The following is a 14,109-nucleotide window of genomic DNA, read 5'->3' on the forward strand; positions in this document are numbered from 1 at the left end:
TGACCCCACATAAATCCCCAGTTTCTCTGTGAAAGGTGCCACATGCCAAAAAATGTAAAGTGATGAGCACCTGCAGACTAACTGGAACAGGCTGTCCTCTTTGGGTCATGTATGAAAGACTGGGTTCCAAAAGAGACACGATCTCTACGGAATTTACTTTGTGCATTTGAAAACGATCTCGAAAACTGATTTCATCAAAAAATTGCAGTGGGTCACTTCTGTCAACAAGAATTTGTCTAGCAGGTGGTATTCGTTGATCATCATTGACACACTCCAAGTAATCCATGTGTCTTCTTCAGCAAACAACATTAATCTGAAGTTAAACCTGCCTGCTGGGAGGTTTTATTTAAACCTCAATTTATTCCTGGACTACCTCTAATCTTCCTTCATGAAACAAGCTTACTTTATTCAGGAATAGGCTTAGTCTAGTACTGTTTTATACCCTGACTGAGAAAGCAGATCTCTGTTAGTCTTAATCACTGTCTGGGAAACCACCCCTATGTCATGAACATTACGCTAGATGACAAAATGCTTTAATTCAGTCCTAGAAATTACCACACTATTCCCAGAATTAAACACTGTGTTCCTGTTGTCAGTGTCATATCAGAGATTGGTTGCACCATTTCAGTAGATCGTTAAACACACACCCCATTGGCAAAGCACAAATATCACCAAACAACCAATCAGAAAATACTCCTCTCTGTAATCAAACACGAGGGCTCAAAACTTAAAATCAATTAACACTTAACACTCCATCTGAAAACACTGTTTGTCAAATTGCTTCACACATGATGCTCAACTACTAACTGCAGTGTTTACGTCTCTGTTTTGGTAATGTTTACAAAACAATACAAATCAAGAAAAGTATATATCTGTTTGCAGAATATGTGTTAACTGCTGCATTGTCAATCAATCAGTGCAATGACCCCCCTGCACAGCTACAACCCCAAAGCTGAAAAGTACCTCAAGCTAAACTCAGGATCCTCTGTCTGCTTCCCCAGGCTGCAGCAGATCCACACGAGGTCGTCTACCATGCCAGGGTTCAGAAATAGAAAGTGGCAAGATGCCCCCAGCCCCCTCCAAGTGGGCCCTGAAAGGATGAGGTTGATGCTCACTGATATACTGAAAGAGAGTATCAAAATCTGTTTCTTTTTTTATTGTGCCTCTTATTATTAATACAAATAAACAGACTATGTTACATCTCACATTATCGGACTCTGATGTGTTTTTGGTGCTGGTGCTGGATATCACTGTAGACTTTTATCCACCCATCAACGACTCCCTGCCTAAAGTTGACAGTTCATGAAGTTGACTAGGGAAGGAATGAGTGAGTGAGCGAGGAAGGTAGCACAGACAAAAAGCGGTATCGGGACACACTTCCATCTTCGATGGCTCACTATGCTCCACCTGTACGTATGAAGTCATCGCTGACGTAGACGTTTCTATGCCCCGCCCCCACAAGAAAAATGCCTCTTTACTATGCTTCGATTCCACATTTTTCATTCCCTGGTTCTTTGCAATGTTTCCCTTTATCTTACTTAAATAAAACAACTAAATAAACTATTAATGAGCATAAACACAAATCCACTTTGGAATGTTAGGCTCCGGACCCCCCCGCGACCCAGTCGGATAAGCGGGTTGGACAATGGATGGGTGGATGGATGGAATGTGTGTGTCATTTGAAAACAATCAAAACCAAATATTATACTTTAAAGTATCTTTAAATAATGATAGTTCATTTCTTCAGGGAAAACCACAGTTAGAGCCTGTTAAAAATTTCCTACCAATATTTCTTGTTATCTCTGTAGGTTAAGTGTCATAATTTGTTAATGTGATGTAACATACAATATAATATAATATACTACTGTAATGTTTCAATGCCGTCATGGCCGGCCCGTACACTGGTACTGCGAGTGGCAGCACCAGTGTACAGATAGATATCTATTTCTGGATGGTGGGACTGGGCAAGGACTGGGTAGAGGTTAAGTCAATGCTGGGATTTGGATTTTTCAAATAGAAATTAATGGAAAGTTCCTACAAAGATACAAATGGGTGTGTGTTTATGTGTGTTTGTGTGAGTGAGGTGTGCATGTGTGTGTGTGAGTGAGGTGTGTATGATGCTTTTCAAAAACACCTTATTCAGTCTTCCTGTATGGAAAAGACAGGAGCACTTTGCAGTCAGTCCAACTTATTCACATTTATGTACAGAGAATGCGGTTTGAACATCCTCAAAAACATGCCAATACACCCAAACCAAGCCACGGTTTGTCATGTGACACAAGTTCTCCACAGGAATGCTTACAGATGGCTGCAAGTTTGTTTTCTCATTGAAAGATCATAAGGTCCACAAACAGCTCCACCAGATTTGGGACCAGGGGCCAATTTGCATCAGAAATCAACAAAATCCCCTAACCATCACATAAAAGATTGCAGTGCATGTTCGACAGCTCAGCCTAGATCGTAAGTCACATTTCAGCTTTTGAATTCAGGTCAATTTCTATAGTAAACTCAGGGGGGGTTGTTCTGACCCCATTCCCTTAGAGCTGCCTTGTTACATATATTAATTAAATGTACTCATTCATCATTTAACAGAACAAGTTTCCAAGATTCCAAGTTTCATTCACAGTTTCAGTCAAAGCAGACAGTTTTATCCAAGTAAACCCAGTTCACACCTTGGAGAGACGTGTGTTCAGATTCCCCTGTTCAGCAGCATTGATAATGGTCTTCCTGTCCAGGGCTGACTGCTACCCCTGCCCTCCTTCCTCCTGCAGCATAATCCCTGCCCATGGGCCACTTCTGGGAGTCCTTAAGTGGCCTTGCCCAAAACCACTGTCTCACAGTCACCTGTTTTTCAAATTCCTTCTGGGATTTCCATTTCATCAGCACTCGGGTCTGTGAGGTCTGCTTAGCTCCCAGTTGAAGGCTCGGGTTCAAATCTCACAGCACTGTGACTCTCCCTCCTCCTGGAGGGTCCACTGTCAGCTTCTGTCTGACTCCCGCCAGTCCTTGATCACTTCCTGAGCACCGTTTAATGCTCTTCCTCGACATGCTCTCCCATTCGCCTGTCCCAGTGATCACAAAGCCTCCGCGTCCCGCGGGGCTCCAAAGGATAGACTGAAGGCAGAGCTTAGCCTCTTGGAGACCCTGCCCCCTGCCCCACCCTTCTTCCGGGTCCAGGTGAGAAGGGAGGTGGGGCTGCCCCCCTTGCTGGGTGTGGGATTCCGCAGGTGAACAGCGCTCTCATCGATGCCGCATGGAGAGAGAGAAAGACAGACCTCTGCACCTCAAAGAGGAAGGGGAAGAAAGAGGGAGAGGAAGAAAGAGAGATAGAGACAGATGGAAAGAGAGAGCAGTCAGGAACTAATCATCAGACCTACAATCGAATGTGTGGTTGCATAAGTGTTCATGTACCTGTTTTAGCGTCTTGGGTGACAGCATGGTGACAATGCCAAGCTCCACTCCCCCGTCGCTGCATGCCTTTAGCGCCTGCACCACCTCCACGTGCTTTGCCCACTTACAGTCCGCCCCATTCACCGCCACGATGTAATCACCCTCGCAGAGCCCCGCCTCCTGCCATGTCGGGCACACGTGTCACTTCTCCTCTCCACTTCCTGCCTCCCAGCAGGAACCACTTCACGAAGAACCCTTCCAGTGTTCATCAGTTTGTTCATTAATATTCATCGGTTTATCATCAATTAGTAAAGAAGAGGGGGAGTTAAAAGGGGAGGGGCTTAAAGGGTAATCAGTTTCAGAGGTTGGGATTGAAGGGGCGGGGCAAAAGATCTGCTGTTTGGGATTTTGTGGGCGGGGCAAAGTGCTTGAGAAGTGGGTGTGGTCTCACCGAGGCACTGCCCCCTGGTACCACCCCAGCCACAAGCACAGGAGAGTCTCCCCGCAGCGTTAGGCCCAGACCGCTGTTGGATCGCACCAGCCTAATGCGCCTCTGTGGGCACCACTGGTTCCGGGCTGAAAACACGGACAGCGGTCCCTGTAAGGGGAGGGGAGTACAGGGGGTGTACTGTCATCATAGAACTGTAACCAGCATTTAATACCATATAATACCAGCATTTGTTCTGGCGGCTGTTGCTTGGTATTTTATCAAAGAAACCTCGGGCAAAGTCTCACCAGGACCTGACAGATTTAATGGCCTCCGCTCAAATCTCTTGATGCCCCTTAAGCCCACTGCAGGGGGGTGGTGAACGTACCAGTCGCTGAAAAAGATCTGTCACCCGCACTTTTGAGAAGTCAGGGGTCTTCACATCTGGCTTATGTTGAGTCTTGGCTGAGACAGAGAGGAAGACAGGAGAAGGGAAGGTGAGAGGCTGCCCTCTGGTGGTGGATAACCTATCACATGTAGGCACAGTGCTCACGGTGGATGTCGGGGACCTCGGCCGTCTGGCAGAAGTCGTCCTCACGGTCGATCTGCGAATAGGCACTGAGCGAGCGCTTGTGCACAGATGCCAGCACCTCCTGCAGGATGTCCATCTTGCGCAAGACCCTGCAGAGGCCGTGGATGCGCATGGCCTCCTCATGGCGGATCACTGCCCGCCGCAGATGTGCTTTACCTGTGCAACACATGGCTACGGCTAACCAGCTAGTCAGCACAGTGAGGTTACACACAGCCACTGCTAACCAGCTAGTCAGCATGGTCTGGTCACCAAACCACTAACCAGCTACACCTGAGCTACACTCACCTAAAGGATTATTAGGAACACCTGTTCAATTTCTCATTAATGCAATTATCTAATCAACCATTTAATTTCATAATCTGCTCAGTTACTGGGATTTTCACGCACAACCATTTCTAGGGTTTACAAAGAATGGTGTGCAAAGGGAAAAACATCCAGTATGCGGCAGTCCTGTGGGCGAAAATGCCTTGTTGATGCTAGAGGTCAGCGGAGAATGGGCCGACTGATTCAAGCTGATAGAAGAGGGGTCAAACACCGTATTAGTGTGGCGTTCCTAATAATCCTTTAGGTGAGTGTATATTTGTACCTGTAGCTACACGATCACATGCTCCCAAGTGACATTATGACTCCCCTCCCCCCTGTCCTCACCCAGCCTGCGCCTCTCCTCAGGGTCCCTCAGCACCATGCCCAGGGGGGGCCCTGATGGCTTGCTGCTGTGAAGCTGCTGCAGCATCCGCTCCCCCAGGCCGTCACCCCATTCTGTGGACTCTAGGGGCCGACAAATACACACATGCTCTCCATCAGGAAGTTGACTGACACATATACACTCACCTAAAGGATTATTAGGAACACCATACTAATACGGTGTTTGACCCCCTTTCGTCTTCAGAACTGCCTTAATTCTATGTGGCATTGATTCAACAAGATGCTGAAAGCATTCTTTAGAAATGTTGGCCCATATTGATAGGATAGCATCTTGCAGTTGATGGAGATTTGTGGGATGCACATCCAGGGCACGAAGCTCCCGTTCCACCACATCCAAAAGATGCTCCATTGGGTTGAGATCTGGTGACTGTGGAGGCCATTTTAGTACAGTGAACTCATTGTCATGTTCAAGAAAACAATTTGAAATGATTCGAGCTTTGTGACATGGTGCATTATCCTGCTGGAAGTAGCCATCAGAGGATGAGTACATGGTGGTCATAAAGGGATGGACATGGTCAGAAACAATGCTCAGGTAGGCCGTGGCATTTAAACGATGCCCAATTGGCACTAAGGGGCCTAAAGTGTGCCAAGAAAACATCCCCCACACCATTACACCACCAACACCAGCCTGCACAGTGGTAACAAGGCATGATGGATCCATGTTCTCATTCTGTTTACGCCAAATTCTGACTCTAGCATTTGAATGTCTCAACAGAAATCGAGACTCATCAGACCAGGCAACATTTTTCCAGTCTTCAACTGTCCAATTTTGGTGAGCTCGTGCAAATTGTAGCCTCTTTTTCCTATTTGTAGTGGAGATGAGTGGTACCCGGTGGGGTCTTCTGCTGTTGTAGCCCATCCGCCTCAAGGTTGTGCGTGTTGTGGCTTCACAAATGCTTTGCTGCATACCTCGGTTGTAACGAGTGGTTATTTCAGTCAAAGTTGCTCTTCTATCAGCTTGAATCAGTCGGCCCATTCTCCTCTGACCTCTAGCATCAACAAGGCATTTTCCCCCACAGGACTGCCGCATACTGGATGTTTTTCCCTTTGCACACCATTCTTTGTAAACCCTAGAAATGGTTGTGCGTGAAAATCCCAGTAACTGAGCAGATTGTGAAATACTCAGACCGGCCCGTCTGGCACCAACAACCATGCCACGCTCAAAATTGCTTAAATCACCTTTCTTTCCCATTCTGACATTCAGTTTGGAGTTCAGGAGATTGTCTTGACCAGGACCACACCCCTAAATGTATTGAAGCAACTACCATGTGATTGGTTGATTAGATAATAGCATTAATGAGAAATTGAACAGGTGTTTCTAATAATCCTTTAGGTGAGTGAATTTCCATGCAGCGAACTTGAAAATGAAAAGCCAAAGTAGGAAATGAAAAGTCAAATTGGAAAATTAAAAGACAAAAAGGGTTTTTCATTTTATTTTTCAAAGTTACACATCTGACTCATACATGAGTGGAAAATTAAAATGCAAATAGTGCTATTTCATTTTAATTTTTGCAGGATTTTTGCGCACAGACTTTGGAAAGTAAATGGCAAAGTGGAGATTGTATTTTCTTTTTATCATTTTCATTTTATTTTTTGCAGAAAATACCCCCCATACTGATCAAGGCACACTTCATAGGACATGGCTGTCTCATTTGGGTTCAGAGCTATTAACCCCTTACTGTACGTGTTGCCCCATTGCACTTTATGTGGATGCAAAATAATAATTAATAACTAATACAGACAAAAATAATCTGAAAATCCAAGGGGTGCACATTGTTCCCTGTAGTCCACTAATCAAAGCACACTGCACTAGATGTGCCTGTCTTGTCTAGTTTTAAAGTTATCAACCCATTCACGTACACATAATACGGATACATTAGAACGTTCAAAAAATTAATTAAAATTCGTACGTAAAGCAATCTGGGAAACAAAGTGGTGTGCAACAGTCGCCATGAGGCCAAAATGCTAAACCACCATGTCATTACAGCGAAGTGGTTTGAAGCAGAAAAATAATCTGTGTGCATCGATCGTTACATGTCTGTGTACTGGACATCACAATCCTGTCCCACTTTACTTCCGTTAAAAGTAATTAAAGCCAGAAAACTGAGACCAGCTTCTAGGTAAGGCAGTTTGTGAAGTAAACTATTAAATGGAGAGGTTTATAAAGTTTCGCTCAAACTCTTTTGAGGGACCTCGCTGTCTCGCAACGGCGCTATGTCAAATTAATGGGAAGAATACTGTCTCCGGAGATGATCGCTTCTGATTACAATTCTCACCGGATTGACTCCTTGACCATATCGCCAAACACAGGATATTAGATCATTCAAAATTTCCCAGTTTACCGACGTGTAGGACGAGGGCTCGGTGCTCGGAGCTGGCCCGACAAAACGTGAAAGACAAGGCCATTCTGTAAGGTGGTGGGATGGCCAGCGGCGGCGAAAATGTGCTCTTAAAGCACTAAAAGTGCGCTCAAAGCAAGCGACTTTAAGCCCCCCCCAGTTCGTGTCAGGAATAGGTGTGCGCATTCCAGCAATGGCAGCAATGATCAAGTATACGTGTAGGACAGCATGACAATAGGGACACCCCCTAATCCATAAGGGTTGTTTTTGTGCTTCTGTTGGTATTTGGTTTTCTTTTAACTAGTACAGCATGAGAGTACACATGAAACCCTTATTCTTATGAATTCTCTCCTTTGCAGTATCAAAGCACTGAAAATTTGTCCCCTGAGATGGCATCGAAAGAGCAAGGGAGTCCTGAGTGCGAGTACGTCTGCAGCGGCTGTGCTGGGATGGTGAACATCATGTTCACCTTCCCAATACAGAAGGTACTATTCCGGCAGCAGCTGTTTGGTGTGAGCATGACTGCGGCCGTCCGGCAGCTGCAGAGGGACGGCATGCGGACCCTGTACCGTGGCCTGCTGCCTCCCCTGCTGCAGAAAACCTCTTCGATGGCCATCATGTTCGGATTTTCTAATGATATGTCTCGGCTGCTGTCGCGACCCGGCAGCACCCTGGGGCTGGTGACCAGCAGCATGGCGGCCGTGTTGGCAGGCACGGTGGAGGCAAGTCTGACCCCCTTTGAGAGGGTCCAGACGCTCCTCTAAGGCTTAGAATGATGTTGCAAAACGACTTACGAACATTTCAAGTTGCGAACGGCCGTTCAGAATGTATCTTGTTCGTAAGTAGAGGAGCATCTGTATTGTCCAACTTCTATCTGTGGATGTGGTGCTACAGTGTTTGTATGCGCAAAATACTGGATTTTTAGTTCTTATCAACTGGTATTGCTGACAGTGGCTAACACTGGACCTGGCTAGAACTGGTATTGCTAACACTGGCTTAGATCATCTAAAGAGGGACATATTTTGAGTAGATTAGTCTAAAACACTGGAAAACATTTGTCAAATTGGTGTTGGTTTTAGCATTACTTTGGTCGTTAGCTATATATGTGGAAAATGTTTTGAAATGGTATACAATTGATCTATGACTAACTTTTGAACACAGAGAAGTACTGTGTTGTTTCAAAATATTGTTTTTAGGTGAATAAATAACAAAAATCCAAGAGCTCCATGAAGCTGTTATGTTAACAGTGTGTGTTTAAAATCTAATTGGACATGATCAGTGAAATGATTTTGGATCCCCAGAGGAGGACATCATTCCCTGGTCCATTATACCAGGAGGCAGAAGACCCCACCACATACTGTGTGAATGAGGACTTAACAGACCTGGCCACCCTGGTTTAAGCTGGAGTCTTTCATGCCATAACAGGTTAGAAATAATAATAATCATAATGAAAATAGTAATAATGTTAATAATGTTGCACCTGCTAAGCTTTTACTATTCCTGGAACAGATGGGTGCTTGAGGAGTTTAAGCTCTGTGCCAGTTGTGACAATGTGCCTTGCTGTGTTTACTGTACAGTAATGCTCTCTACTGCTCTTTTACAGATGATGGGTGCAGCACACGTGCTATACGACATGAAGTATCCAAAGGCCTGGAAAAAAGGCTCATGACAGTGTTCTCTTACATATGAAATAACACTCTTCTGTCACTCAATTAAAGATGTACTTATCCAGATGCTTGCCATTGTTGTTTTTCATGTGGTCTGGTACCTGAGTAACAGTGGTTGATGTAGTAAACCCTGCACTCTGAACAGCTTCCTGGATCCTCAAGTATAATAGAGAAACACATTTATTTACACAAATAAAAAAACTGTAGTGTTGTGTTGCAATCAAAAGGAATTGCATTTCTCAAAAAGTCACTTTGGGAAAGCTGAAGAAAGAATCCTTATTTTAAGCTTCCTTGATCATGGTTTAATAGCTTGTCGTGTCCATAGCGGCAAGGAGGAGTAAAAACCGCAGAGACAGCCTTCGCACAAATAAAAACTACGAAGGGGACTTTATTAAGGAAACTACAGAGGGGAGTAGATCCTGACGTGGACCTATGGAGAGCTTGGGGTCATAACAGGTAATAAAGCCAGGACTGGGGAATACAGGATGGAGGGGCACATATAACCATTGTTAACAAGCAGTACACAAGGGATAGATGTCAGACATTTATATTAAATGAGGCATAAATTGCTTACAACCTCAATGGACCAGAATGCAGCACTTGGAATCGAGACACTGGACTGATAATGCTAGTGTACAGTTTCATGAATAGATTTGTATTATTGGATGGGCATTTCAGGTGGAATTACTAGTCAATTTTTTCCAGCAGTTACTACAATAATATTTCATTTAGTCCTCTTCTCAACCCACACCCACCACAAACACCGAGAAACGTGTGGAGTGTGGATTAAATATTTATTTCTTTCCGTGCAAAAATGAGATATTACTCTTTGCTGTAAACAGAGAATGTGAATAAATTAATTTCAAACTGAAATTAAAGAAGAGATAGTTACAGTGCATTAGCATGATGCACTTACAGGCTGAATTTCATGTTTTAGGTGTTCATTATTAAGGGTCCAAAGCATGTAGTGCAATGGACCCTTATTGTATTTCTTAGGATTTTTCTCTTTCATTATTTTTCTTCGCTAAGACTGAATGGGCAGCCTAAACCGTAAGACCGAGGCTGACCAAATTTGGCAGGAAGATGGCTATTCCTACCCACTACTCAGATCATCCGACCCAAGTCTGTCAGCCAGATGTGGGCGCCGTAGCGCCCCCCTAACACGTTTTGGTCAATATCTCCTGACCCGTTAGTCCTACATTCTAGTTTTTTTTCTGCAGATACAGACTTGTCATTTGGACTATTAAGCTCCGCCTACTTAGATTTTTTTGCTAATTTGCATAATTTGCAAATCCTACTTTTGCCTTAAAGTCCTACCCCATCCTACCAAATCAGACAAATGTGGTGTCAAACCAATCTGTTGTCTGAGCTGATGAAGAGTTATTGAAAAAAGTCTGACATTTGTCTATCGTACGGCCACTAGTCACGCCCAAATTCCACCTAAATTTGGCCCATTTTAGTTTGACTGCTATAACTTGGCCATGCCTTGGCCTACCTTAACTAAATTGGAAATCCTACCTCCATGCACCATTTTGGGGACACTGTACAAGGCGGGCCGCATTTCGTCAATAGGGTGCGCTACAAATACCTACTTCCAATATCTCCTGAACTACTAGGCCAATCCAAGTGAAATTTGGCACATGTCTACTATGGCCAAGCCTGAGGTCATACTCTTACTATGGCAGTCATAAGTCATAAAATGGTGGAGACAATTAGCCAATCAAAATCAAGCATCCATTTGACAGGCCTAGCAATCACCAATCTGACCTAAATCTGGGTGGTCCTTTTGTCTACAGACCTTGACCTCACCCTGGTAAGGCCTCCTCAGTCTGCCAGTTGGGGGCGCTACAGTGACAACTTTTGCGTTTCTGCCTATTTCTCCAGAATTGTCAAGCCTACAGTTGACATTTATTGCCAGGTCAATTCAGTATGATATGCCAAATCAAACAGCATGTAGAACTTGGTTACCCATCTTTGAATTTTTGCCTAATTTATATAGGTCTGATAACACGACTTTTCACGCTCGTCCTAGGATTTTTTGCCAAACCTTTGTAAATCTGGTATCAATCAAATCAGGAGACAGTCCTGATAAATAATTATCCAAAACATCCTAAAGTTTCTGTAAGGTAGGGCCATTTAGGTAAGCTTCAGGTCAGCTGTTCAAACCCAGGTGTGAGGACTCTTCAGCTTTCAAACTAAGCATACAGTGATGAGTTAAGTAAACTCTTTAACCCTTAACCCTTTCCAACGTGCAACAATGTTCGAAAACTGTAATTGGGTAGTGCATACACCTGTATTCCTCAGCATCTGGGGTAGAGGGACGTTTTATGGGAATATGGGTTCTGTCGATGCAGCCTATGACTACTGGAAAGTTCCCATATTCATAGAATTGTCCCTTGTAATTAACTTGGGTTGCAGCATCTGTGAAGTTTATGTACTGTCTTCTCAATACACAAATGGCCTTGCATACTCTATGAACGAATTTACACACTGTTGGTTCACTGACCCCACATAAATCCCCAGTATCTCTGTGAAAGGTGCCACATGCCAAAAAAATGTAAAGTGATGAGCACCTGCAGACTAACTCGAACAGGCCGTCCTCTTTGGGTCATAGATGAAAGACTGGGTTCCAAAAGAGAAACGATCTCCACGGAATTTACTTTATGCATTTGAAAACGATCTCAAAAACTGATATCATCAAAAATTTGCAGTGGGTCACTTCTGTTAACAAGAATTTGTCTAGCAGGTGGTATTCATTGATCATCATTGACACACTCTAAGTAATCCATGTGTCTTCTTCAGCAAACAACATTAATCTGAAGTTAAACCTGCCTGCTGGGAGGTTTTATTTAAACCTCAATTTATTCCTGGACTACCTCTAATCTTCCCTCATGAAACAAGCTTACTTTATTCAGGAATAGGCTTAGTCTAGTTCTGTTTTATATCCTGACCGAGAAAGCAGATTTCTGTTAGTCTTAATCTCTGTCTGGGAAACCACCCCTATGTCATGAACATTACGCTTGATGACGAAATGCTTTAAATCAATCCTACACTGTAAATAATGATTTTCGTTTTTAGTTATGTTAACTTTGTATTTCTTGTTATGTTAACTTCCATACAGCAATGTAGTTTAGACCAGTGGCTCTCAAACTGGGGGCCGCGGCCCCCTGGGGGGCCACCAGATGGCGCTAGGGGGGCCACATCGAAATTGTAGAATCTAAAAAAAAAATTACCTGTATGTAAATCAGGCTTGTCAACCTATGTAAAATATAATGTATTTTTAAAAAAAAATAGAAGTATAAAAAAAATGTAAATATAAATTCTACGTAGCACACTACGCTGCTATGGACATCATAAATTACTGTTCAGTATTCAGTACTTTTGTTGCACTTTTCAGACAATGTTAGTTTTACTGTCAAAACTGTTTTAATACAATGTTATATTTTGTGAAATGTAAATTTAACAAACCAGAGAAATAAAGACTACAAACAGAATCTAAAATCTAAAATTAAGTTAAATTGTAAGTTTGAGGATGTTTTGCGTCATGATTTTTTTTTTGAGGAGGGGGGCCACAAAAGGATTCACCCTACACAAGGGGGGCTCCTGCTGAAAAAGTTTGAGAACCACTGGTTTAGACAACATAAAATATTTCATTTTGGCACGTGAACTAATTTTATTCATTTGGTAAGTCGATATAACACAGCACTTCGCGTTATGCCTACGACTGTAATTAGTTAGATGGATGAACATGTCATAGACATGCGCATATCTCTAAAGTACAACGTCACGTTTTTTTTCTGTACTCACAAGAGCGGGAATTTCATTCGAACTGCTTCAGCAACGGAGGAAATTCATCTTAAAATATCAGACTTAAGATGGGTACAAATTCTTTCTTGTCGACCTCTGTTTTACGATTTAATGTGTCAGACGGACAATGAAAAATTATTAGTGGAGAGACCATAAATTAGCAATTTTTAGGTGACGTTACGTGTAACCATTTTTTCTCCTGTTAAAATATGTTACCATTGTTTAAGAATAATGAGTTTGCATTTTACAAGATTGTTTGAACGATGGTATCTATATGATTGCGAACATATCGCAAATGCTTTTATTTTCTAGACACATGCTGCCGGACTGGTTAAATTTTCTCAAGTATTAATGGTGTCGGTGCACTAGCTTTTTGTGTGTTAGATATGGGTTCTTTTAACAGATGTGTTCATTTTTAGTTTGTTGCGTTATACAGTACATGTATATTTTAAGGGCCAATGATATTTTTTCAATTTGGAAGTAAACATTAACTATTAATTTTTTTAACTAGCATGCAGTTGAATTAAATTACGATGTTAATATATTTTATAAATACATTCATTGCAATGAGTCACGTAGTTTGTGTCTGCTCTTTTGACTAGTTCCTACTATCTGTATTCAAGTCCGGTTGTATGTACCTCCGAACAATTACATTCTTAATTTGTGGTCTGCCTACGTATTTTAATGGATCAGAAAGTTCAAAATATTTATAATGCAGTTTAATGGTAAATTTATGCCATTGAATAACAGAAAAACTTTTTTTTTCTTTAAATTTTTAAATAAAAATTTAAAGGGTTTAACATTCCATATTTCATAGATGACAACTGTCATGTATAAAATGTAGTAAAATTTCCTTTGAATGTATGTTGCTTTATAACAATGTGTGATATGTAATATGAACATCAGAGTAGAAACTAGAAAAACAAACACATACCAGCTTTAATTCAAATAGCATTCAAACAAACAGCTATGGGTTAAATAGCTATAGCAGTCGATCTTCTGCAATTCATGCCATTTCACCAGCCTAAATAATATCAGAGACAGCTTCTTTATCAACAAAACGACAGAATAGAAGGTCACCCTAATGATTGAGAAGTGAAAAAAATAGTACTTGTCTAAATTCTGGAGTTGTACTGTTGTAAAATATTGTTTGGTTTGTTTGTTTTTAGCCACAGGATGATG

At 42.4% G+C, this 14,109-nt stretch overlaps 1 protein-coding gene across 1 annotated transcript in view; it reads left to right on the forward strand.

Annotated features, from left to right (window-relative positions):
- The first annotated feature begins 7,842 nt into the window (after window positions 1-7,842).
- Window positions 7,843-14,109, forward strand: part of LOC140588972 (mitochondrial nicotinamide adenine dinucleotide transporter SLC25A51-like) — a 67,487-nt gene continuing 61,220 nt past the window's right edge. Inside the window, exon 1 of the mRNA XM_072711628.1 lies at window positions 7,843-8,164. Within this exon, the coding sequence (XP_072567729.1) occupies window positions 7,843-8,164 (322 nt within the window). The remainder of the gene's footprint in view (window positions 8,165-14,109) is intronic.

Source organism: Paramormyrops kingsleyae, chromosome 4 (genome assembly GCF_048594095.1).
Source record: "Paramormyrops kingsleyae isolate MSU_618 chromosome 4, PKINGS_0.4, whole genome shotgun sequence".
Taxonomy (NCBI): domain Eukaryota; kingdom Metazoa; phylum Chordata; class Actinopteri; order Osteoglossiformes; family Mormyridae; genus Paramormyrops; species Paramormyrops kingsleyae.